Raw genomic sequence first — 26,841 nt, 5'->3', positions numbered from 1 at the left:
GAAGAGAAAGAAAGTGCTAAATTGTGATAGTCTGACAGCTGAAGAAGGGTGTGTTTTTATATCTTGCAACAGAGATTGACATTAGCAGAGGAGGGACGTGCTAAATTATGGAGAAATGCCTGAAAATATGGGTGTGTTATTATTGTGTAAGCAAAGTAATGTATCTGAGAAAGCCACATATTGACAGTAGTTGATTTCTAACTTCTTAATGAAAATACAGAGATGATGAGCATCTACTGCTAGCTACAATCTTCGGCAATGTTTTCTCTTCATCTTTAGCCACATTCAGCCGGATCACGGTGGTTGTCTATTCCATAAAGGCATTATACTGTATAGCTCTAACAATTTCTGTGTTAAGATAATTTAAGGTAGTGTTTGATATGTTTCACAGTATTGAATGGATCAGACTAGATAAATAATCGTCATGCCTCATGCTTGGAGTGCATTATATTGGATTGGATAATTTATTTTATTGTGTTTGAAACACATCGGACAAGATTGTGTTTGATGTGCATTGGACTAAACTAAATAATTTATTTTATTTTATATTTAATAAACAAATAAGAATAATACTTCTATCTTATCTTGTCTAATGTTAAAGTTTAAAGTGTAGATTATAATATACACTTTTAGCAGCTGGATGCTGTGTTGCTGGTCAGATGGTGAAAGCAGCCGAATCAATAAAGAAAGCAATTTCAATAAGAACACCAGAAAGGAAGCCGAATACTAAGGCTTTAGCTGCATATCTGAAATGCCAGGGAGAAGTGGAAGCAGCAGAAGAGCTTTCCAAGCTAGTTATGGAGCATTGTCATTTCGATCCAGCAATTTATGATGAATTAAAGACATGTATTGAATTTGGATTTTGAGTACATTCATTTCTGAATTTTGATTTATCAAAAACAAAACAGAGAAAATAATCTGTTGTCAAACAACTAGCTTATTAGCTTTCTAACTGAGGTCTCCTTTTATATATATATATATATATATATATAAAGGCTACGATTTAATAATTTGATTAATTTTGATATAATTTATTATTTTTTAGATTTTAATTATTGGCCTTAATTGACTTGTTTTTAAGTATTTTTATAGTTTTGATTCTGTGGTCCCTGGATTGTCAATTCAATTACAATTCACTCCTTTGTTAAACCTATAAGGCTATATCTTAGTCTCTTGTAAACATTTTTTTTTTATATAATTTTTTATAAATCCTAAATGTACATTTTAATTTATATATAAAAACCAACATGGTAAGAGTGTAGAAGAAAACCAAAATATTTTAAATACGACAACAGTAAAGAAGAGTCAATGAATTAAATCATAGAGTTTTCAAAAATGGAGGACTAATTCATAATAAGTTCTAGAATAGGGACTAGAATATATTTTACTCAAATAAAACCCTTTCTAAAACCCACAAAACAAAAGCCTTCCACAACTCAAGAGCTTCAAGATTTCTCTGTTTTTGCTCCATGAAATGAACCTCTTTGTTCGATCAAACCCAAGTTTATCCCTTCACATTCATGGAGTTTTAAGGGCTCTTTGCTTTTCCACAGACACAACCGCTATATCCCACTCTCTTAACCGTAGGATCTCCATGGTGGAAGATCCGAAGGTCCCTATTATTCCAGTTTTAGAAAAATGGGTTCAAGAAGGCCAAGTGGTTACAAATAGTGACCTCAAACACTTCATCAGAAAACTCCGTAAAATCCATCGTTTTAGCCACGCTCTTCAGGTCCCTCTCTCTTTTATCTACTTATTTTAGTGTTTTTGCTTGTGCCCATTTAGTTATTGATTGTTAAATCTGCATTGATGCTTTGTATAGATTCAATCTGTCTTTTATGGCTATTGAATTTCTGGGTATCATTGCAAATTGGTAATTGTTTTAGTTTTTGTTGAAAAGATCGTTGAGTAGCCTTTATAGCTTTAGTTGAAAGTTTTGTGCAGGCTATAGTAGTATTTTGAAACTGATTTTTCCACTTAATCTTGTAGCTAAATGTTTGATATTTAGTATAACATCCTAAATTTTTTTGTTCCCTTGGAATTTGTTTAAGTATTTTGTTTTGTGTTAGGTATCACAATGGATGAGTGACCAAAGGGGGCATAATTTATCACCCGGAGATGTTGCAGTTCGACTGGATTTAATCTCGAAAGTTCATGGCTTGGAACAAGCTGTGACATATTTTAATAGCGTTCCTGAGAGTTTGAGAGGCTTGGAGGTTTATGGTGCTCTTTTAAACTGCTATGCGCACTATAAGCATTTGGAGGAAGCGGAGGCCACAATGCGAAAAATGAGGGAGATGGGATTTGTAAGAAATGTTTTGTCTTATAATGTAATGCTAAACCTCTATTATCAGATGGGGAAATATGAGAAAATACAGGTATTAATGCAAGAGATGGAGAAGTGGGGCATTTGTTTTAGCAATATCACATACAAGATTTTGTTGAATGCTTATGTAGCCACTTCCAACATTGAGGAAATCAAGAAAATTTTGATGAAGATGGAAGCAGATCCTCTTGTCAGCATTGACTGGTATGCTTATGTTGTTGCAGCGAATGGTTACTTGAAAGCTGGCCTAATTGATAAAACTTTGACAATGTTGTGGAGATCAGAACAACTAATCAGTGGTAAGTCAGCAAGGTTTGCTTGTGAAACTCTTCTCTCTTTATATACTGCTGTTGGGAATAAAGAACAAGTGTATCGTGTGTGGAATTTGTACAAGACTAAAGGGAGGTCCTTGAACTCGAGCTATCTTTGCATGATAAACTCATTACTGAAGTTGGATGATGTTGATGGTGCTGAGAGGATATGGGAAGAGTGGGTTTCCATTGTGAAATGTTTTGATATTCGAATTCCAAATGTGATGCTCAGTACTTATTCCAAAAAGGGCCTATGGGAAAAGGCTGAGGCATTTGTAGGCAAGATTGTAGCGAGTGGGATCAAGATCGAAGCAAGCACATTGGATCGTCTAGCAACTGGATATCATGTAGGAGGTCAGATGCTGAAGGCATCGGAAACAATAAAGAAAGCAATTTCAATAAGTCAACCAGGTTGGGAGCCAAATGTGTATACTTTGGCTGCATGTCTTGAGTATTTGAAAGGTCGGGAAGATGTGAAAAAGATAGAAGACCTTCTGAAGATACTTAAGGAACATTGTCATTCATCATCAGTTTCTTATGATAGGTTAAACAGCAGTATCATTGACAAAGAAAACCTGTGTGCTAGAGCCCTTGATCATATGGAAGGTGAAGACCAGGCTCTTAATGGAGAAAGACCTGCTGCCACAGAGTTCGAAGACAAAAATAGTGCTGAAATATGATGTTTTGAGAAGTAAACTGACTGCGAAAGAATGGTAAGTCATTTGTGAAAGTGTAGTTTCATCTTGGTTTTTTTCATTTTTTGTTGTGGTCATTATGGCGTGCAAGCATAGAAGTAGGGATAATATTACCCATCTTCCTCGCACATGTTAATGAAAGTAGAGCATATTGAGGCCAGCCCTTCCTTGGAATGACCATTTTTATGTAAATTTATTCAACATCTGTCATTTGACTTGCTTTTGTAGACCTGTACATAAACCAAGATCCTCAATTCGAAGCTATGCCATCTGCTGGAATTGCTGACCTCTGAATTGAGTTGAAACAACACTGACCAATCCATTCATGCTTCTTTATGCTGCACGCATTGTGTTCTCTCCACCTACTCTCTGGATTGTAAATTTTTAACACACTTCCTTTAAAACATGCAAAATACTAATTTCAGCTGTAGAAGATTAGCTTTATTTGGAATTATAGATTGAAGTGATGAGAATTGGATCATCTTATTTACCCCCAACATGAAATGGATTCCCATTTCAGAGTAATTTCTGAAAGCATTGTTGCTACGTATGTGTCCCAAAGAATTGGTTTAGAAGGTATGAAAGAAGATTCTTTTAGTTTGAGGTCATAAGTTTGAAATATAAATCAAGGATAAATCAAACTCTCTTGGGAGACTTGTTTAAGAATAAGAAAGAGGTAAATACCATGGAATAAAGTTTGATCTATATATAGGGATTCTGTAAATATTCCATTCTAAAAAAAGAAAGAGAAGTCTTGAAATAGCAATTGGGATTTTTTTGGAGATTACATGTAATTACTAATTCATGATTTGGCATGTATGGAATGAAAACTTCACGATAAATTTTATGAAGTTCAGTTAACTTTTTAGAGAGCTCAAAATTCTATATTTGATTTGTCTCGCATATGCATATACAGAGATAACTCAAATTTTAGACTCAACATAGTTTTAACGGGATTTTCTTAGATGCATTTGGGTATGAAATACGCAATATTTCATGAGCATATTAAAATTAATTTAAATAAATAAATAAAAACCAAAGGGTATGTCATTTCCTCATTAAACTTTTCCACAAAACACTATGGATGACAATAATTTTTTTCCCCTGGAATTTTATGTTTTTTAATTCAGTCTCTCAATTTTATTTTTTATTTGCAATTTTATTCTTGGAAAATTTGTTGTTTGGTCATTGAGTCTAAAAAATTATTTTGATTTATTTTCAATGCGGTTATTGTGCTATCAAAAGACTTTCTTGGCATTTGGGATCAGATTGGAGAATGAGGCAAAAAAGGAGGAAAAAATTGAATTTTTTTTTAAATCTTATATTTGTCCAGCGTCTTTTTGACATTTTTTTCCATAGAGATTTGGCAAAAACTGTTTTTGGTCCCAGTAGTTTTCCACTTTGTTGTTTTGGTTCAAAAATTTATTTGTCATTTTTTGATCCCTTTGTTTGATAAAGAAGAGAAAAAGTCATCAGATAATGACAAAGACAAAGAAAATCATCAGTTGGCCACATTTTTCAACCACAAAAAATATTGGTCTTTATGTCAAAAGGTCTCATTCAATGAGAGGAATTTCATTAAGTAGTTTTTTGCCCTTCTCCTGGCCATAAACCATAAATTGGGAGTGGGAGAAGATTCTTTTCCCAATTTGATTTTGTGAAAAAAAATTTTCTAGTTTGATTTTGTGTTTTTCTGACAAGTTTAGGATGTTTAGTAAGTGTTTTTAGGTAAAAATAGATTTAAAATGAGCTTTTTTGGTTAAAAAAAAAAAAGCCTTTCTCATGCCCTTCAGGTATTTCATAAAGTTGGATTTTTGGGTTTGCTTGCAAATTGTATAAAGTTTGATTGTTTGTGTACTAGTCACACATGTTTTCTTGAAGAGTATCTTTTGTCTTGCTCTTTTAGTTTGAATTGTTGGATTTTACAAATCTTTGGGCTTATAGCATTGAGGGTTCTTTGATATTTGTTGTGGTTGCACATAATCACCATTTGTATTTTTAGATATGATATTCTTCATCAGTGAAAAATGATTTTAAAATCGTAGTTATTTTTTCAAGAAACTTGCATTTCATTTTATGCTAGATATCACAATGGATGAGTGACGAAAGGGGCTATGACCAATCAACTGGAGTCTTTGCAGTCCGGCTGGACTTAATTTCAACTGTTCATGGTATGGAACAAGTGCTTGGAAAACGATTCCAGATCGTTTTAGGGGTGTCCAGGTTTATGGTACCCTTTTGGACACGCACACAAAAAGTGCTTGGAAAATGCAGAGACCCTGATGCAGAAGATGAGGGAGTTGGGATTTGTACAGGCACGCCCTTGTAATTTTATTGCTAAGCCTCTATTCTCAGATGGGGAAGCATGAGAAATTAGATGCTCTAGTGAAAGAGATGAAAGAAAAGAGAATCAATGGTGACATGTATAAACATTAGGCTGAATGATTATGTAGCCTCTTCCAACATTGAGGAAATGGATAAACTTCTGAACAAGATGGAAACAGATCTTCTCATCAGCATTGACTGGAATACTTGTTTTGTTGTGGCAAATGGTTACCTGAAAGCTGGACTAATTGAGAAAACTGTAGCATTGTTGAAGAGAGCTGAGCAATTAATCACCCAAACAAGGGGTAACTCAAAAAGGCTTGCTTATGAGGCTCTCCTTGCAAGGATATGGTGCTGCTGGGAATAGAGTAGGATTATATCGTTTATGGTAGAAGTACAAGGATGCAGGAGGGTTTTTCAACTCGGGCAATCAACATATGATAAACTCATTGATGAAGTTGGATGGCTTTGATTGTGCTGAGGAAATTTGGAAAGAGTGAGTATCGAGGAAGACGTCCTTTGACATTCAAATTTCAAATTTGATGATTGCTGGTTTTTCCAATAGGGGTCCTTGACGAAAAGCTTAGGCCTTGGTAAAAAAGATTGTAGCGGGATGGAGCTTCCTCCAAGCTCTTGGGATCATTTGGTAACTGGATATCTTGTTGGTGGTGAGATGGTGAAGGCAGTAGAAACATTAAAGAAAGCAATTTCAATAAGTAAACCAGGATGGAAGCCAAAGTTTTATGCATTGACTGCATGCCTCAGGGTTAAAAAGGTCAGGAAGTTGTCGAAAGAGAAGAAGAGCTTCCGAAGTTAGTCAGGGAACATTTTCTCCTCTCCAGCTATGTATGATAAATTAAAGCCTTGTACTAAAAAAGGAAACTTCCATGCCAGAGCACTTGATCTGGAAGGTGATGGTCAGACTCTTAATGGAGAAACACCTGCTTTCTCCGAGGTTAAAGATAATGACAGCGCTGAATTATGATGCATGATTTCTGGTAAAAGGTGAAAATATTTTATATTGCAGCAACTATCTGGTATTCAACTGCCTATGAACTTCAGGATTGGGAGTTTTTTTCTAACTTCTCTAGTGGAGCATTCTTTTTTATGCATAATGCAGCAAGATTTGTGTCGGACTTGAAGTTGTGACATCAGTTTTAGTTTGTCGAGAAATATAATGGAAAATCTTAAACATTATAATGCATTTTGTACAGGCAGACAAGCCACCTTTGTGTTGCTGGCTGGATTCATCTTCCTCTGTGAATGGAGCTTTGGGTGAAAACTTGAGATACGGTCATGAGCTGGGTGTCTTTCAAGTTCTGAATCCAGTTTTTGTTCAGCTCTACTGCTAAATGAAGAATGATCATCCATGTTCATTCAAACAAGTTTATCTCATCCATGTTCTAGTTCTTGATGTTTTCTTTAATCCCAAAATTTGATAACAAGTGAATTTGAATTTTCTAAGATCAGTTGATTGAATTTGTCCATCCTCACAATCACACTGGTATATATAAATCTTGCAAGAAATGTCTTTGGATAAGAGTTTGAGGATTTGTATTGAGTATTGATTTCTGGGAATTTGTCTTGCCTTGACAAGCTTAGTCTACTTAAGTCCCATTTTCTTCATGGATGACCAGATTGGGTTTTTTTTTTTTTTAACAAGTTTTCTACATTACCATGCATAGATCAAAGTCTAAAACGAAGAAGAAAAAAAAAAAAACTTCATTTTTTGTGAATATATCAGTATAGATGCGTGCTTGTTTAAAAAGAAAATATCCAGTCCGACAAAATCAAACAAAATTATTTGATATTATTATTAATTTAAATTTTTAACTAGTTTAAGTTTAAAATTAAATTATGTATAAATTGTTCTGAAGTGATCCTAAAAAAAAATGAAATTGATAAATGAAAAATATTTTAATTAGATTTCTTGTAAAACACGAGTTTAAAATTAAATTATAGGTAAGTTGTTTTTATATGATTCAATTAGTAAGTTTAAAGGTAACTTCCGTGTAAAATTTTAAAAGTGAAATTAAAAAAAATATATATGGGAAAGAAAAGAAAAAAACGGAAAGAGGAAGCTCCTTAAATAATGTGAGTCTTTTTGGAGGATAGAAGAGTAAAGACGTTCGCAATTCAATAAAAAAAGATCAAGAGAGATTACTCTCCATTGTATAGCCATGGACCTCTTCATAATAAAAATAAAACAAGAGAGAGAGAGTAAATGGGCTTTTACCCAAACTTTACCATGTACCAAAGCCTTTTAACAATATCCTAAAGTCCAATCCACTAACCCTAAAACTAAAACTAAAATGGCCTCTTAAACCCTAAAAGAACCCTGAAAGCCATCGATCATCTTCTCTCCCATTTCTCTCCTATGATTATGAATCTTCTCTCGAGATCAAACCCCAGGCCATGGCTGCAGCAGCAGCAGCATCACCAAGGTTATTATTTCCTCTATAAAGTTTTAAGGGCTCTCTCCTTCTCCACAAGTACACAACGGAAAGACTCTTTGAAACTTAGGATTTCAAGGGCTGGAAATCCAAAGTTCTCCATAATTCCAGTTATAGAGCAATGGCTTAAGGAAGGCAATTCCATTAAACAATCTGATCTTCAAAACTTTATCAAGCTATTTCGCAGACATCGCCGCTTTAGCCATGCCCTTCAGGTCTTTCAATATTTAACAATCCATTTGCATTTTTCTTTTGTGTAGACCATAAAGATTGAAATTCTGCGTCTTAATGAAAATGGAAAATTTCTTCTTTTTTTATTTTCTTTTTCTGTTTGATTTAGTACTTGTCTAGGAGATTTTGTGAAAGGCTTTCTTTTTCTTTGCTGTTTTAAATTGAATTGTTGGATGTTACGATGTTTTGGCTAATAATATTGATGGTTCTTGATTTTTTTTGTAATTAAACAACTATGCTTATCTTGACTGTAATTTGAGGTAGTAGGAGCCAAGCTTGATAAATGAGCTTAGCTTGAGTTAGATAAAGCTCAACTAACTTAGGGACATGAGTTGGTTCCTTTGAAGCTCGTGGATATACCTTTATAAGGGCTCACTGATAGGCTAATATGAGAGCTTGTGGAAGGTTTGGTATAGCTTCATGAATTACTTGTTTTAGGTATATATAAAGATTATAACTTTCAATTTTTTTGAGGTTACACTAATAATTTGGTATATAAAAGTCACTCATTAGGGGTGCATAAAATAATGAGTTAATATGGTCGAATATAAACACAATTATCAGTTGTGGAAAAAGTAGAATAAAGAGACAAGGTTTTTTTTGTAAATGAGGTTAATGATATCGATTTGTTTACCTTCGATTGCATGTTTTTCTTGCATGTACAGTATATTGAGTTCTGAACAATTTTATATGCTAAATGGGGCCAAAATAAAGTTTAGCAAGACTGATTATCGATTTAATTGGTCTTTGGTTTGTCTTTGATAAGTGAGATACGATTGTATAATCTTTATTTTTTAATCTTCATTCTATTTTGTGTTAGATTTCACAATGGATGAGTGATGAAAGGGGCTCTGAACAATCACCTGGAGACTTTGCGGTTCGGCTGGATTTGATTTCAAAAGTTCATGGCTTAGAACAAGCAGAGGAATATTATAACAGTATCCCTGACCATTTGAGAGGCACCCAAGTTTATGGTGCCCTTTTAAACTGCTATGCCCACAAAAGGCACTTGGAAAAAGCAGAGGCCACAATGCAAAAGATGAGGGAGTTGGGGCTTGTACAAACTCTTTCTTACAAATGTAATGCTAAGCCTCTATTCTCATATGGGAAGATATGAGAAACTAGAGGCCCTGGTGAAAGAGATGGAAGAAAAGGGGGTTAATAGTGACATTTACACATTCAACATCAGATTGCATGCATATGTAGCCACCTCCAACATTGAGGAAATGGAGAAACTTCTAATGAAGATGGAAACAGACTCTCTCATCAATATCAACTTCCATACTTTTTTTGCTGTGGCAAATGGTTACTTAAAAGCTGGCCTATTAGAAAAATCTATAGCAATGTTGAAGAGAGCAGAGGAATTAACTGCTCCAATGGTGGGCACCACAAAAGCACATGCTTATGAAATGCTCCTTACTTTATATGGTTCTGCTGGGAATAAAGATGGAGTATATCGTGTATGGAATTCATATAAGAATACAGGGAGGATTTTCAACTCAACATATATATGTATGATAAACTCATTGATGAGGTTGGGTGATATTGATGGGGCTGAGTGGATTTCGGAGGAGTGGGTATCACGTAAGACGCTTTATGACATTCGAATACCAAATACAATGATTAGAGCTTATTCCAGAAAGGGCCTTTGGAAAAAGGCTGAGGAATATGTAAACAAGATTGTTGAGAGTGGGATGCAGCTCGAAGCAAGCTCATGGGATCATTTGGCAACAGGGTATCATTTTGGTGGTCAGATGGCAAAGGCAGTAGAAACATTAAAGAAAGCAATTTCAATAAGCAAACCAGGATGGAAGCCAAATCCTTATACTTTGAAAACATGTCTTTTGTATTTGGAAAGTAAGGGAGATGAAGAGGCAGCTGAAGAACTCTTGAAGTTTGTCAGTGAACATCATCCTGTCTCGCCAGGTAAGAATGATATTTAAAGGACACTGCTGACAGATGAAACCTCATTGCCAGAACCTTTTGTCAGATGGAAGTTGATGATCTAACCTTAAATGGAGAAACACCATTTATGGAGCTCAAGGATGAGGACAGCGCTGACTCGTGCTGTTTTGAGAGGAGAACTAACTAAATTGCCTAAGAATCATGTGATTGTTTCTATTATATTTTGGTAAGCTGAATATCTCATAGTGGACATCCTTTTACCCTTGCAGTTGAGGTATGTTAACTAGTCTTTGGTAAAGCATAAAGTTTCCCTTTTTTTCTTGTCATATGATATCTGACTATAGACGCTATATATGTGGGACAATTTCTCTTCTTGCTATATATATTAAATCAAGGGTTGGTTGAGGTTAACCTCACATATTATGCGTAAAGATTAAATCAAATTTACTCTTGCGGCATTGTCCTCTTAAATATGATTCAGAAAGGAGTTAAATTTGAAGGGAAGTTATTTGATGTAATTGCTGGCTTGTGATTTTTGTTAAAATGCCATTATCCAGCTATGATTCTCTATGCTGGAATCCTTGAGCAATTCCCCTCTGAAGAAATGAAGACAGTGAAGTTGTCGTTCAAAGTGGTCCTCTGAAGGAATGAAGACAGTGAAGCTGTCGTTCAAAGTGGTCCTCTGAAGAAATGAAGACAGTGAAGCTGTCGTTCAAAGTGGTTAGAGTGGGTTGATTTTATTTCTTTCACTGTATATTTCCATCCACTTGAAACTTATTGGACACTTTCTTGAGATTTTATGAATTTTAATAAAGCAATGACATGTTATTGAGAAACTCTGATCACTTTTCATTTGACGAAAGCAATTGAAGGCCAAGCCCTGAAGGGACACCGGTAGCAACACCGAATAAAGAACAACTATGCCCCCGATTCAATTTTCTAGTGATAAACATAAGATCGTTAATAACACAAGAACCACTGTTATGGCTCATCCTCATCGGAACTCGGCAGAAATATCTCTCCTGTGCAATTTCATCAGCCCTCTCTAATAAAGGAATGTAGCCATTTGGAACAATTAATAGGCTTGTCCCTGTTGGTAGGAACCAATAAAAGGAACCAGTTCCGTCTTCAGATTGTAAGTACAAAGTCCACCTTTCGAACTATCCATGTATTTGAGAACCAAAACTTGAGATTCTAAATAAATTACTGGCTTGAGACAGAAATTAGAGCTCCATTTCAAACGAACGTATCCGACATCGAAGAGTAAATAACCCCATCAACAGGTATCGATTGATGTTCGGAAATAAATGCATGACAGATCACATTGCAGGTATACGTTACACCAAAATTTCTCCCTGACATGTGGACTCCCACTGTCAAAGCCAAAAGATCGTATGATTTATCAGTCTGAGCGGCAGGGATGACAGCTTTAAACACCCCTGAGTCAAGCATGTGTACATTTTTACTAATGAACATGCGAAACTCTTGTAGGAAGACCAGGGAGTTTCCGCCCTTGCTCTGTTACAAGATTTGCAGCTTATAAGACACTGTCATCATCATGTCGATAGAACAATAAAATATATACCATCATTACTATCCATTACACGTCCAGGAGTGCGTTGCTGGTGTGAAATTCCACTCACTAAAACAGGCATAAACGAGAGCCTTGCTGGTGTGAAAAGATTATGGATGACAAGGCCACAATCTGAAAGACGTAGGTGTGCGTTTATGAAACTTGGGAGATTGTAACATGTCTGCCCATGCTTTGCAAACATACCTGCCCGAATCATACAAAAATTCGTGGTTTTAAATTAAATTGGATCAGAGTTAAATGGGTGCAATTGTCACGCCTGGAACCAAAGGGGATGAAGATTAACACTGGCAAAGGGGGAATTTAATTCAAATTGATTGAAACGACAGCGTTATGAGCTGGCGGCAAGTAATTTCAATACTGGCGGCAAGTAATTTCAATTCTAGTTAAACGGTTGCGTTTTAAGGCAGCTCGGGTAAAACTGAATAAAATAGTAAAGGCCACGTGTAAAGGCCAGAATTAAAATAGAAACTGCATAACAGAAGGGTGAGGATAAATACCCTGAAGATGTAACAGAAGTTAGGCAATTTCATAACAGATTTCAGTATTGTTCCCTAATTCTCTCTCGCCCTTCAGCGTGGAAATAACACATGCAAGACATGCATTACGTTCTTCTTCCTCTCCTCTAAAACCCTTCTTCTCTTTCCCTGATCTATTGATCAGTTAAAGAAATAACTCGCAGCAAAGTGGTATCAGAGCTTCCATCTTTGGACCTTCACAAAATGCCTCCAGAAACCAGGTCCCAAGATGTGAGACGGTGTGATGATTCCTTGGAAGCTGCTAACCAAAGAATCGATGGAATAGAAATTACACTCAATGCACAGTCTGATGATCTTGGCCAACTCAAAGCCATGATAAAAGAAATGGCTACTCAACAGATTGCAATAAAGCATACCTTGCAAACTCTCATTGGAGAGACCAGCTCCTCTCAACAGCCCCATGCTCCTCAACCGCATCCAACAACATTCAGTCCAGGGGGAATAGGAGAAGGCTTACAAGGGTCCTACAGGTTTCATAAACCAAAGAGGAACTTCCCTACCTTTGAAGGCGAAGATGTGCATAAGTGGTTGTATAAATGCAACCAATATTTCGACCTTGAAGAGATAGCAGAGCAGGACAAATTGAAGTTAGCATCATATTACCTGGATGGATTGGCACTGTACTGGCACCAGAACTTCCTAAGAAACTTGGAAGGACAGGAAACTACGTGGGAAGATTATGTTGAAGCCTTGTGTTGCCGGTTTGGAGGGCAAAAGGATCCTTTGGAGGAATTGACTGAACATAAACAAGCGGGTGATCTTGAAGTATACATCAAGGAGTTCGACATGCTATGGAATAGAGCTCAGGTATCAGAAAAACAAGCCTTAGTATTTTTTTTGGGAGGATTGGAGACTGAAATTAAGAATCTAGTGAAAATGTTTGAACCCAAATCTCTCAAACAAGCATATAACTTAGCTAGACTCCATGACAACACACTCACCTACAGAAAAACCACCCCACATTACTCTAAACTCCCAGCCCAAGCAAACACTTACCAACCGAACCCAAGATCAGCTTATACCAACCCCTTAAACAAACCAGTTTCCAGCCCCACCTTCACTACATTTAAAGCTACCCAACCTGCCTTACTACCTACTCCTAACAGACCACCTCTCAACAATCCTTCTGTTAACCCCAGCACAAGGCCTTCTCGACCCATCAGGACTAGGGAAATGGATGAGCGAAGGGCTAAGGGGTTATGCTTTTGGTGTGATGACAAATTTGTACCAGGACATAGGTGCAGAAATAGAAAAATATACTCCTTATGCATCATCGAAGATGAAGAAGATAACTCAGAAGAGGAGGGAACCACTGAAGCCGTGAATGAAGACAACCTTACCCCTCACCTGTCATTACATGCATTGCAAGGCACCTCCGGCTGCCACACCATCAAGGTATGGGGTAAATTAGACAAGTGCCCTATATTCATTTTAATTGACTCTGGCAGCACTCACAATTTCCTTAATATCAACCTAGCCAATAAACAAAACTGTCTCTTAACTCCCATCAAACCTATGCTAGTAGAAGCAGCCAATGGGGGTACCATGGCTTGTGCTCAACTCTGCAAGAACCTGCAGTGGAAGATGCAAGGCATACAGTTTCAGGCAGATGTATTTGTAATGGCCCTACAAAACTATGATATGGTCCTAGGTATACAATGGTTGAAACTACTAGGTGATATATTAGCTAATTATGAGGACAAATGGATGACTTTTTGGTGGCAAGGCAGAGAAGTGACTTTAAAGGGGGACAACCCGACACTCACCCAGTCTATTCCATTGGAAGAGTTAAATGGACTACTTACCCTTAAGACCTCATTAGCAGGGGTGAGCATTTGTAGCCTACAAGTACTGGAGGAGAATGACAAGGCAGGCAGCTCACTGGATAGACACCTTCCTATCCTGCATACAGAGGAGGTTCCACTGCAGGCATTGTTGGCCTCTTACCACCATGTTTTCAGAGAGCCGATAGGTCTACCTCCAGTCAGGGGACATGACCACAAGATACCACTGAAGGATGAAAACCTGACAGTTAATCTCAGGCCATACCGATATTCAGGGCTACAGAAGGATACCCTGGAGCAACTAGTTGCTGAAATGCTTGAAGCTGGCATTGTTCAACCCAGCCATAGTCCTTTTGCTTCTCCTGTGGTGCTAGTCAAGAAAAAGGACCTCACATGGCGGTTTTGTGTGGACTTTCGCGCTCTCAACAGGCTGACTATAAAGGATAAGTATCCCATCCCTATTATTGATGAATTGCTAGAAGAATTGGAAGGAGCTGCCATCTTTTCTAAGATTGACCTAAGGGCAGGCTACCACCAAATTCGAATGGACCCTCATGATGTGTTTAAAACAGCTTTTCGCACTCACAATGGCCATTTTGAATTTCTTGTCATGCCCTTTGGGCTCTCTAATGCCCCTGCCACTTTTCAAAGCCTAATGAATGACATCTTTAGGCAGCATTTGAGGAAGTTCATTTTAGTTTTTTTTGACGATATCTTGATCTACAGCAAGAACCAGGCAGACCATTTGCATCACCTTACTGTTGTGTTTGAACTCTTGTGTGCAAATCAATTGGTGGCCAAGAAAGAAAAGTGTATATTTGCCAGCAAGCAGATGGAATACCTGGGCCACATCATCACCAAAGACGGGGTGGCCACTGACCCTAACAAAGTGATAGCAATGGTGAATTGGCCTATTCCCACTAACATCAAACAACTGAGGGGGTTTTTGGGTTTGACCGGCTACTATAGGAAATTTGTGAAAGGATATGGGGAGCTCTGCAGGCCTCTCACTCAGCTACTAAAGAAGGGTTCCTTCACTTGGACAGCCTCGACTACTCTGGCTTTCAATCAATTGAAAGAAGCCATGTCTAACCCACCGGTGCTAGCATTGCCAAATTTCAACAAGACTTTTGTTGTGGAAACAGATGCATCAGGAGTGGGGATGGGGGCTGTTTTAATGCAAGAAGGACATCCACTAGCTTTTATAAGTAAAGCACTGGGGCCTCGCCAACAAAACCTATCAGCATATGAGCGTGAGCTATTGGCTATTGTCTATGCTGTCACCAAATGGAAGCATTACTTAAGAGGTCGACGTTTCTTAATAAGGACAGATCATTCAAGTCTCAAATTCCTACTGGATCATAAGGCGACTCATGAAGCACAACAGGTTTGGTTAACTAAACTTCTGGGTTTTGATTATGACATTGAATACAGGAAGGGCAAGGACAACTTGGCAGCTGATGCCTTGTCCAGGATTTCAAGCACAGAATTGAGTGCCTTCACTCTATCCTCAATTTCCACTGACATCATGGAGGAAATCAGACAGACTTGGACAGCTGATCCAAACTTACAACAAGTCATTACAGAAGTAAAGAAGGATGCCAACTTACATCCTGCATACTCCTGGGTCAATAATACTCTCCTGCGCAAAGGGAAGGTAGTGGTGGGTAAAGACTCACATTTACAAACCAAGCTCATCAGTCTTTACCATGATTCTGCTATTGGAGGCCATTCAGGGGCCACTGTCACTGCCAAGAGACTCGGGCAGATTTTTTATTGGAGGAAGCTGCAGAAGTTAGTAAGGCAGTATGTCCGAGAATGTCCCATTTGTCAACAAAACAAGGCGGAAAATGTGAAAACACCAGGTCTTCTACAACCCCTACCCATTCCTATTGCCCCTTTCATTGACATCAGCATGGACTTCATTGAAGGTCTACCCAAATCAGAAGGAAAAGAAGTCATCCTGGTAGTTGTTGATCGATTTAGCAAATATGCACATCTCATGGCACTCTCCCATCCCTACACTGCCCTTACAGTAGCTAAGGTTTTCATGGAGCATGTCTACAAACTCCATGGCATGCCAGCATCCATCGTAAGCGACAGGGACAGCATCTTTCTCAGTCAATTTTGGAAAGAATTGTTTAAACAGCAGGGTGTCAACTTACACTACTCTACAGCCTATCATCCTCAATCGGATGGCCAGACAGAGGTGGTGAACAAATGTATTGAAGGTTACCTGAGGTGCATGACAGGGAAGGCCCCAGCCTTATGGGGAAGATGGTTAAGTGCTTGTGAGTGGTGGTACAACACCAATTATCACTCATCCACTAAGAAAACACCTTATGAAGCACTCTATGGCATGGTACCTCCCATTCACATTCCCTACATTCCTAAAGACTCCCCAGTGGAAGCCGTGGATCACTATCTAACCCAAAGGGAGGACATGTTTAAAGAAATTAGAAGCAATCTCTTACAGGCTCAACACAGAATGACTCAGCAGGCCAACAAGAAAAGAAGCGAGCGCATTTTTTCAGTGGGGGATTCAGTCTATGTCAAACTTCAACCTTACAGACAGCATTCAGTTCACAAACGAGTTTCCCACAAGTTATCAGCTAAGTACTATGGCCCGTATACAGTCATGAAAAAGATTGGCACAGTAGCTTATAAATTACAATTACCTGCATCAGCGGCTATTCACCCAGTCTTCCATGTCTCTCAGCTCAAGAAGAACGTTGGCCATCATACAGTACACTCCGATCTTCCCACCTCTCAGTATCGATCCGTGCTACAACCTCTACAAATCATCAACAGAAGAATGTCAAAACGCAGAAATACAGCAATCACTCAATTGCTAGTTTTGTGGAAAGACCTACCTCTGACTGAAGCCACCTGGGAAGATTTGGATGACTTTTGTTTACGATTTCCTGAGTTTCACCTTGAGGACAAGGTGGTAATCATGGAGGGGGCATTGTCACGCCTGGAACCAAAGGGGATGAAGATTAACACTGGCAAAGGGGGAATTTAATTCAAATTGATTGAAACGACAGCGTTATGAGCTGGCGGCAAGTAATTTCAATACTGGCGGCAAGTAATTTCAATTCTAGTTAAACGGTTGCGTTTTAAGGCAGCTCGGGTAAAACTGAATAAAATAGTAAAGGCCACGTGTAAAGGCCAGAATTAAAATAGAAACTGCATAACAGAAGGGTGAGGATAAATACCCTGAAGATGTAACAGAAGTTAGGCAATTTCATAACAGATTTCAGTATTGTTCCCTAATTCTCTCTCGCCCTTCAGCGTGGAAATAACACATGCAAGACATGCGTTACGTTCTTCTTCCTCTCCTCTAAAACCCTTCTTCTCTTTCCCTGATCTATTGATCAGTTAAAGAAATAACTCGCAGCAGCAATCCAGTCAATGACCTGATTTATTCGCTTTATTTTCCCAAAAAAGTAAAAAACAAGAAAACAAGCGGTTCTATTGTGGGTCCTAAGTGATACTTAAGGACTAGGGTTTGTATGCTATAAAAGCCATCGTTAAAATAAAAAAACTTTTGAGTCTAAAACCAGCAGCGATACATTGTTTGTTGAATACAAACTCTTGTACTTAAAACATGGATTTTTGCATGCGTCTTGCTTGTGAAGTCATTATCAATGAAATCAAAGAAAACCCTAACAAAAACTTCGTTATGTCTCCACTTAATTTCATTGAATTGTTTGCTTAATATGCTGGCTTCGAAGGGCCGTACTTTGGAGCAATTGCTGGGTTTTCTTGAATCTGAAAATGTTGCTGATATAATCCACTAACCTCTATGTGATCAGTAGAATTCAAGAAGTATAATAAACTGTTGTGCATTTTTTTTTCCTTCTTTCTTTTTCCTGTGAAGGGTGAGCAAGTGAGGAACGAAGTGAACTATCGTGGGCAGAAAATGAAACAAAAAGACTCGTCAAAGATCTTATCCACCTGGTAATTTCATCAAATAAAGATACGATACTCATTCTTGCAAATGAACTCTACTTCAAAGTACAATGGTGTCGTCCTTTTGACACTTCAAGGACACGGCATGAAGACTTTCACCTCCTCGATGGAACAACTGTCGAGGTTCCTTTCATGAAAATCATCAGGGAAAGCTATTTTTTATATATCATTTGAAGTTTCAAGATTCTCAAACTTCCATATGAAATTTGTCAAGAACAACAAGCAATTTCCTATGCATACTTATTACTTTCTTCCTGACAAACATGATGGACTGCAAGAACTGGTGCAAAAATATCAATTCCGATCAATCATTGTTCTTAAAAAAGAATCTCAAAGCTTTCTAAGATGTCGGTTCCGAAATTTAAGTTCTCTTATGGATTTGAAGCTTCGAAGAGCATGGAAAAATTGGGATTGAAATTGCCTTTCAAGCTTGTTGGGGATTTTACTGAGATGGTGAACTCTCCTCTTAATCATCTGGTTTACGCACGCTTCACATATATTTCACAAATCTTTTATTGAAGTAAACGAGGAAGGTACAGAAGCTGCTGCTGCTTCTTGTGCTCTTATAATGGTTGGAGGTGCAAGACAACCTTGTCCACCACCTCTACTTCCATGTTTTATATCGCAGATCATCCTTTCATCTTCATGGTTAAGGAAGAGGTGTCCGACATAGTTTTGTTTACTGGAACTGTTCTTAAACCTTAGAAAGAGAAGATTGAATCGTTTGTTTTGGTAGGATTTGGATCTTTATTTATTTCTATTCAGTGAAAATTAAGCTTCATAATAGCCTGGAATCTTTTCAATTACTAAGAACACTGTCTGATCATGGCATTCCTTTTGCTTGATTATATAGGTGAGCTAGCATTTAACCTGGAATATTTATTTTGATTGCTAGGAATTACACTTTGCTGTCATAATATATATTTTTTAGAAAAGATCCTTGGAGATATACAAATAGACCATTATTTGTGAGATATATCTTGTTTCCAAACTTTCTGGGGATAGACCATCCATGTACTCAGATATATAAACAGGTGCAGAGCTCGGTGATATATATAGAAGGGAGGCGATTGCCTGGCCTTTTAATTTTTTTGTACTTTGTTAAAAAAATAATTGTTTAGTATAATGTAAATATATGTACGTATAAATAAAATTAATTGAATTTTTTATGTATATATATTTGTGTGCAAAAAATGCAACCATACACAAATATCAATAAAAATATTCCATAGTTATTATAGACTAAAAAATCTGGTGTTTTAAAGTTCATCTTCCACCTTAATCTTAGTACATTAAGAGAAATTTAATATTTTTCTTCTAGATATTAACCTTAATATTTAAACTTATAAATTAATGAATGAAACAAACTCCTTAACCACTCACAACAACAATTTTTTGAGGATATATGACAAGAATTGACAGGACACCAACCCTTGTTCTTTCAATTTGCTGTTATCCAAGCCCCTCCTGCATCACTTATACTATTAAATCCGTCAATACAACTCTAAGAAACGTAGCTCAACTGGTCAGGTCCTAGATTTGTTTTCTAGAGATCACCAGTTTGAGTCTCACAAACATTAAGGCCACTGGAAACTTACATAGTCCTTAACTTCAAGGTCTATGAGATTAGTCGAGATATACGCAAACTGACCTGAACATCCACGTTAATAAAAAAAAACATCAACACCATTCCGTCATGTATAATAAAGATTAATTTATAAAGAATTACCCAAACAATCACAAAATTTAAAGCAAATGGGGTTAAAGTATCCAAACTTTTAGTAAAATGAATGAAAATGGCCAAGACTAAAAACTTGAGAACCACATAAAAATGTAAATTCCCCTTTTTTTTTTTATGACGACCAAACCTCATAATTAGGGATGACAATTTAATCTGGACTTGATAATTACTGACCCAACCTAAATGGGTATAAAGTTTTTTTGGAGCCGATAGATAATAGATAGAGTATGAATATTGTTAAACCGACCTATAATCCGTTTGAACCTAAACCCGAAACATATATTTATATTATATAAATATATTTGTGGAATATTTAGATTTTTTAAAAATACATATATAAATACCTTAATATTGACACACACACACACACACACAACACACACACACACACACACATATATATATATATATATATAAATATACATACTTCAAAATATATTAACTATTTTATTTTTTATTAATTAATAAATAATAGTAAATAATAGATACTCATTGAATACTCGAAATTTAATTAATAATTTATGAATATCTAAATTTTTTATCCCATATATAATAGATATAATATAAATATCAATAAATCCAACCCGAATACCCATTTATAAAGTGAAATCATTGAATTTAAATTGCTGAAATGTACAACTTTTTAATTAATTTTCCTTAAACACATAATTCCAGGCTCCATTTGGGGTGGATGTGAACTATTTTGGCTTTAGAGAGACACGAACTCCATTCAAACCTGGCTGCAACCTTTCGGAGTTAAATAAGGAGAGAAGTGACCTCATTTCAATGGTGGTAGTGACCTCTTTTGGCTCCTTCCCATGCCTTGAGCTCCATCAGTCAAATTTGATCAACTTCCAGATCAATTACAAGGCTAATATTATTTTTATTATAATATTTATTTAAGTGTTAAGGTTTTACAAGGATTTGATTAGTTTAGCTAATCTAAATACCCGAGTTTTTTCTCAATTATTGAATTTTAATTTTTTTAGAGATTGTCATAATCTTTTCTTGACCTTTCTATAATATCATGCTATAATTTTAGAGTTTAATCACTTTTTTTTATTAAAAAAAAAACACCATACCCCACATTATATACTTTACCATGTCCACCACTTATAGACACCATCATCATCTATATTTGTTTTTTTAGTTTATTTAGAATCATATAGTTATTTATATTTAAAGTGTTTTTTTATTTTAAAATATATTTTTTTTATTTTAAAAAAATTTATTTTAAAATAAAAAAAAAATTATTTTTTTTTAAACACGTTTTTAAAATATAAAAACAAACTCGTTTTTAATATTAATAACATAGAATTCGGTAAACCCATTAATATACTTAGTTTATGAGTCAAAATGCTCTGATTAAGTGAATCCAGACACTTATTTATAGGCTTGTTTTCTTTAACCACTAAAATAATCTTATGCAACCTTGAGATTAGCCACATAAAAAAAAAAACCTCTCGCACATGCCAAATCTAAAGTTTCAAAGATCTTATCCTTCGATACAGTCATGGCAGCTTATGCCCATCAGCCATCATCAATACTACACAGGGTCAAAATTGACATTTCAGTGGCTTTTTGGAGCCACTGCGGACTTTTCTTTGGCATTCCATTGAAGGCATGGGGTGCTAAATTAATAGAGCAGTGATCCCCACCACAAATTAATTCGTGGAAAGTGGCTCATCAGACAATCAATGCCAGTGCTGACAGTGTAACTTAACTTTGTTCTAGATAAGAAGATTTTGCATTCATGCTCATCCAGCCAATGCGCATCTCTGTCTGTAGTTGGATTTGATTCAGAGAACAGAACATCCGTCGTGGTACTTGTCTGAGTGCAGGCATATGACATTCATGATAAGGTAAGCTTCCCAGGTGGAGTTAACGCGGGGTGAGCTTAGATTTTAGTTCTTTATAGGAAAATGCGTGTCAATGGAAGAAAACCTCAGCTTCAAGCAAACTACAACTCTTACAATATTGGGAGCCTTCGTCCCAGTGGTAACTCTAACCTCAAAAATACTCGACTCCTTCCTTGGTTCTGAACTCTAAGAAAGAGAGAGATTCCAAAGCTTTGATCATTAATCTGGCCAAAACAGTACGGGCAAGATGTTTCATCAAGTTACAAGATAAAGCTCATGATAAAGGACTCATAATTACATATATCGCAGCACGGGACAAGTAAAATTTCTTAACATCTAATAGCGCATCCAGCTGAATCTGTATAATCTTGGACTTGTAATTTACAGGTATACACGACGTCTAAAAAACATAAACGCTTCGGTCAGAAAGAGAGAAAACACAAAAATACACAGCAGAAGAGGAAGAAGCAGATTCTGCTGAGCGACCTATCAGCTTGCATTACATGCCTTCTCACTCTTGGGCTGGCGCTTCCAGCAAGATGGTACGAATTTGGGTAACTGTGGATGTTGCTTATCGAGTTACCGAAAACCCTTGAGTACATTATTTCGCCGAACATCCCAACCTCTGGCCCAGGCATGTTCAATGCAGAGCCCCCTGAGCTACGCATCGGGGAAGTAGAGTTACTACCTGGCTGAGAATAGTAGCGTTGTGATTGATGCGGGTAATTATGCCGATGATGAATTTGCGGTGTTACTCGAGGACTGCTGGTGGCAATAGGTGATCTTGGTGAGTCGAAACCACATGCACGACCAGGAGGTCTTCGTGGAATGATTATACCGAGATTGGGGGCTTTGCCCTTGCAGGGTTTTGTGGTTTGGCCCCGGCCAAAGAGTGGAACTATTGTAGATTGGGAAACTTCTGCTTTGCATACAGGACATTGCTGTTGTGGGTGCTGATCTTGGTTTTCATCCGAGATGCTCTGGAAATGAAGCCATTTGTAAATGCAGGGCCAGCAGTAGAGGTGACCACAAAGAGTGACCACCGGATCATGCACGGAGTCTAGGCAAATATTGCAATCAAAACCACTGGAGGGGCTATCATCAGAATCTTTGACTGTCTCAGAAACAGATTTCCAGTTTGGCAGTGATGGCTTATCTTCTGTATTATAGTCATTTTGAGCCACAGTTTCTTCCATGTATTGGTCTAAGGCCATGGTGTCTGGTTCAAGTCGGGAATTTTTCGCTGCCTTGGATCTGAAAATATGCCAAAGAAACAGGGTTAGGCATGAATCAGTGGATCAGAAAAACAGTTATCTCAGCTACAATGGAATACAATTATGCAAGAAGGCAGGCATATTTTGATAACCATCAGTATTTGGGGAGGTTAGATATATTAATAAATTCAAAGGTGTCCCATCATTACAGGTAAGCTGCATAAAATGGTTCAAACATAAACAATACGCTAAGATGGGTTGTTCTACAAAGTGATATAAAAAAGAAGATCAAAGAAACCCAAGCCTTGGAAGTAAATTAAGTATAACAATATATTGAAGAGTTTTAGCCATGTGGGTAGGCTGTTCTTATCCTTTAAAGGACCTTGGAAGAAACAAGGAAGGCTCCGATTTTCTAGATTTCAAGCTTGGATGAGATCTGCACAAAACTGTTCTGGTAGGTGAGAATAAGGCCAGAATAAGAACAGCCATCCAACTACCTTCCTATTTCAACTTAAATGGTGAAAACCGCACCTATCATTAGAGGATAGCACATCTAATAAATCATCAAAGAATAACCCCTTGATGCAAAAGAGTCTTTCCTTAAGAACATCAATCGCCTCTAGATGGGAAAGTTCTATGCCATGGACAATTTGAATTTTCGATCTGGTTTCATTATCCTAGCGACTTCAAGGATTATCATCCAAAGAACACACTCAAGGATATATAACCATGAGATTACACAAAGAACTCTTGATCATATCCTTGCACATAACAATAACGTTCTTCAAGATCAATTATAGCAGCAGAGCCAAAAGTACATGAGATGCGAACTTTATCACTCATCATTTCGAATTATCCTTGCAATATACAACAGTGGATGATATTAAGCAAGGAAAGGAACCAGATCCATGATCACATGACTTTACAAGCACATCTTATTCTAATCAATCGAATAACTAGTAACGTGGCCTTATTATTTGAACCAAGATCCTGTATTAACTCCACCTCCAATCAATAAGTATCGTTGCCTTATTATTTGAACCTGGATCCTGAATTAACTTCACCTAGATGTTGAATTAACTTAACCACTACTCAATCCAGCTCAACTTAACAAAGAAAAAAAGCCAGTAACTAACCAGGCCAGGCCATGTCCAACAACAGACAGAGTCTAGAGCAACCATAATTCTTACAAAGACAAGAAAACAGCTGTGCATGGTTTTATAACTGCAAACAAAATCTACTCACAAAAACACAACATTTCTCAGCCATTTTTCAGATTACTTTATAACCACCGGCTGATAGGAAGAGAACAAAGAGGACAAGAACTAAGAAGGAAGGTGGCCAACAAGAATGGTATAGAAACAAAACCGAAACCACCTTAGAAGAAATTTTAAGTTTTCTTGCCTAGAAAACTTCCCCACAACATCAATGAAATAGATGATTCTATCCCCAAGAACAAAGCTAATCCCATTAAAACCAATAAGGGGCCCCTCCTCGAGTTTCATAAATGAAGCTTCGAGACAAAACCATCTGAAGAAACCAATTACTTCAAGTGATTCCTTTTTAAAACAAACATGACATGAACCACTTCTCTCATTAGAGTTAAATATATATATATATATATATATATATATATATATATATGTTGAAACACAGTTTCATCAAATTATGACACAACATCTCAATCTTCACGTTGTAGAAGCCAAAAACATCAAAAACCGAAGTTTAAGAATGAATCACTAAACAAACTTGATCCCATAAAACATGAATTAACTCATCAACACAAACTAAAGAGATCTAAATTTTCTTTGAAAAGACAAAAATGGTAACAGAGAAACAAGAAGCAGATGAATACATTAAAAAAGAAAGAAAGAAACACATACCAAGAATTTTCAAGTCTGGTTCTGTTTAACAAAGAAAAAAACACTCTGAGGGTCTTTGTACCAAAAAAGATTCAAAGTTTCTTTATTGATAAAGCAAAGCTTCAATGGCAAATTCAGAAAAGAACACAATTTTCTTTAACAAAAGAGAGAGAAAGTTATATCAATGGATAGAGGAGAGAAATGACTTTCAAAGGGTATCAGGAAGGTACAGAGCAATGGCAGTGAATGAGAGAAGAAGAGATGAAGATAGTGAGGAGAGAATTGAGAGAGACATGGCCGAGGAGAGAGATATATATAGAGACAGAGAGGTGATGATACCATAAATAAATATACAGGGGACAAAAAAAAAAAAGGGATAAACACTGCAACTCTTGTACGCTCCCGTTTTCTTTATTGTGTCACTGACGTGGCTTTGAGATAGCGCGTACATTATGGATTTTTCCTTTTTGTTTTTTTTTTTACTTATTGCTAAAATAAAAATATTAAGAAACTAATTCTTTTTTATTTAATTTAAATAAATTATTCATACTAAAATAAGTATGTTTATAATAAATTTTTTAATTCAACTAATTAAGGATAGTTTTTACTAGTTTCTCATCAAAGTTTTATTTTTTATATGTAATTTATTTAAGGCCGTTTATTTTTGTATTTTATAAATTTTTTTTTAAATAAAATTTTATTTTTTTACTTCAAATTAATATTTTTATATTTTCATATCATTTTAATGTGCTAATATCAAAAAACAATTTTAAATTAAAAAATATTTTTTTAATGTATTTCCAAATAAAAACTAACCACCACCACACTTCTAAATACCCTTTTAATATATTATAAATTCTCTATTTATCCTGTTAGCTTTATATACATCTTTTTATCAGCAAATACTTCTTAGACTGAAAATAGTGATGAGAAATTGAAAGCATACCGTACAATTAATAGAGTTGTTTTTTTTATAATAATTAAAGTGTGTGTGTGGTTAGACGAGGGTTAGATTAAACTTGAGTTAATTCCTACTTAAATATGGAAAAGATAATTAAATAGATAAACTCATGTGAACATGATTTGCTTGTTTTATCTTATATGGGACACGTATGTAGGGATGTTCACAAGAGTTTATTTATTCTAAGTCAGGGGTGATTAATTTTTATTAGGTTTGATTTTTATCAAAAAAAAAGATAACAAACCAAATTAAAAAAAAAAAAAACCAACACCGGTTCAAACCAACCAATTTCGGTTCGGTTTGGTTTAGTTTAGTTTTTTTTTTTATATATAAACTGGTTCAAATCGGTTTAACTTAGTTTTTTCAGTTTTGCTTAATTTTTTCAATTTGGCTCGGATTTGGCTTGGTTTTTTTTTCCAGTTTGGCTTGATTTTTTTATGGTTTTTTTTATGGGGTTTGATTTGGTTTTTTCAAATTCAGACTTATAAAATCAAAACCGAACCGGTTGGTTTTTTAAAAATTTTAATTGGTTTAATTAGAGTTTTTTTTTCACAATTCGATCGGTTTTTTTTATTATTTTTTTCTGATTTTCTTGATTTAATCAATTTTTTTTATTTTTTTTGGTTCACCTCTAAGTAAAGTTAACTATAAGATGTTTAGTTGAAATGGTATGCGCAGATATTGGGTTAAAATGCAAAATAGAGATAGTTAAAATTTAGATTATCAAATGTCTGAAATGATTTAGTCATAAAATATAAAATTAAGTTCATCCAAAACTATTCAATTATTAGTTACAAAAAAGACAAATATAGAATAACCAATAATATATTTGGTTGAAGAAACAAAAACAAAAAATATAAAATAAATTTGTATATAAAACATTTTTTTAATGAGTTCATATAATTTTAAAGTAAAAAATGCTTCTTATTATTTTTATATTTTTTATTCATAATCAAACTTTATATAAAACAAAGGTAAAGTGATAATTAGGATTCTTTAATATCTTAATATGAGTAATTGAATTGAAGCAATCAAACATGTTATATAATATATACCTATCCCTTGGAGA

General features: G+C 36.0%; 3 protein-coding genes and 1 pseudogene across 6 annotated transcripts in view; 3 read left to right on the top strand and 1 right to left on the bottom strand.

The window, feature by feature from the left end:
* Positions 1-25,173, bottom strand: part of LOC118050395 (E3 ubiquitin-protein ligase RMA1H1) — an 89,514-nt gene extending 64,341 nt beyond the window's left edge. The window contains exons 1-2 of one of the 2 annotated variants that reach the window (XR_012167602.1): positions 24,833-25,173; positions 21,804-22,989 (exon numbers count right to left, since the gene is read on the bottom strand). The gene's annotated coding sequence lies outside the window, so the exon portion shown is untranslated. Of the gene's footprint in view, positions 1-21,803; positions 22,990-24,832 lie in introns of those variants that run through there. The other variant, XM_073403808.1, reaches the window with a different exon arrangement.
* On the top strand, positions 1,439-7,347 carry LOC118050411 (pentatricopeptide repeat-containing protein At2g20710, mitochondrial). Of its 3 annotated transcripts, none has more exons than XM_073403883.1 (3): positions 1,439-1,732; positions 2,070-3,350; positions 6,872-7,347. In XM_073403883.1, the coding sequence occupies exons 1-2, from the start codon at positions 1,475-1,477 to the stop codon at positions 3,315-3,317; spliced, it is 1,506 nt and encodes a 501-aa protein (XP_073259984.1). In that variant the 5' UTR covers positions 1,439-1,474; the 3' UTR covers positions 3,318-3,350; positions 6,872-7,347. The 3 variants fall into 3 exon arrangements, with proteins under 3 accessions (XP_073259984.1, XP_034916652.1, XP_073259983.1); XM_035060761.2 differs by lacking the exon at positions 6,872-7,347 and adding an exon at positions 5,416-5,861; XM_073403882.1 differs by lacking the exon at positions 6,872-7,347 and having other exon boundaries at positions 2,070-3,559.
* LOC118050419 (pentatricopeptide repeat-containing protein At2g20710, mitochondrial-like) lies at positions 5,428-6,872 on the top strand (annotated as a pseudogene).
* LOC118050410 (pentatricopeptide repeat-containing protein At2g20710, mitochondrial-like) lies at positions 7,985-11,082 on the top strand. Its single transcript, XM_035060760.2, is given in 4 exon segments — positions 7,985-8,325; positions 9,162-9,416; positions 9,418-10,276; positions 10,279-11,082. Coding segments are annotated over 4 exon segments (1,560 nt in total). The 5' UTR covers positions 7,985-8,034; the 3' UTR covers positions 10,434-11,082.
* Positions 25,174-26,841: the final 1,668 nt, after the last annotated feature.

This window comes from Populus alba, chromosome 13, assembly GCF_005239225.2.
Source record: "Populus alba chromosome 13, ASM523922v2, whole genome shotgun sequence".
NCBI lineage: Eukaryota > Viridiplantae > Streptophyta > Magnoliopsida > Malpighiales > Salicaceae > Populus > Populus alba.
This window is presented reverse-complemented; position numbering and strand designations above follow the sequence as displayed.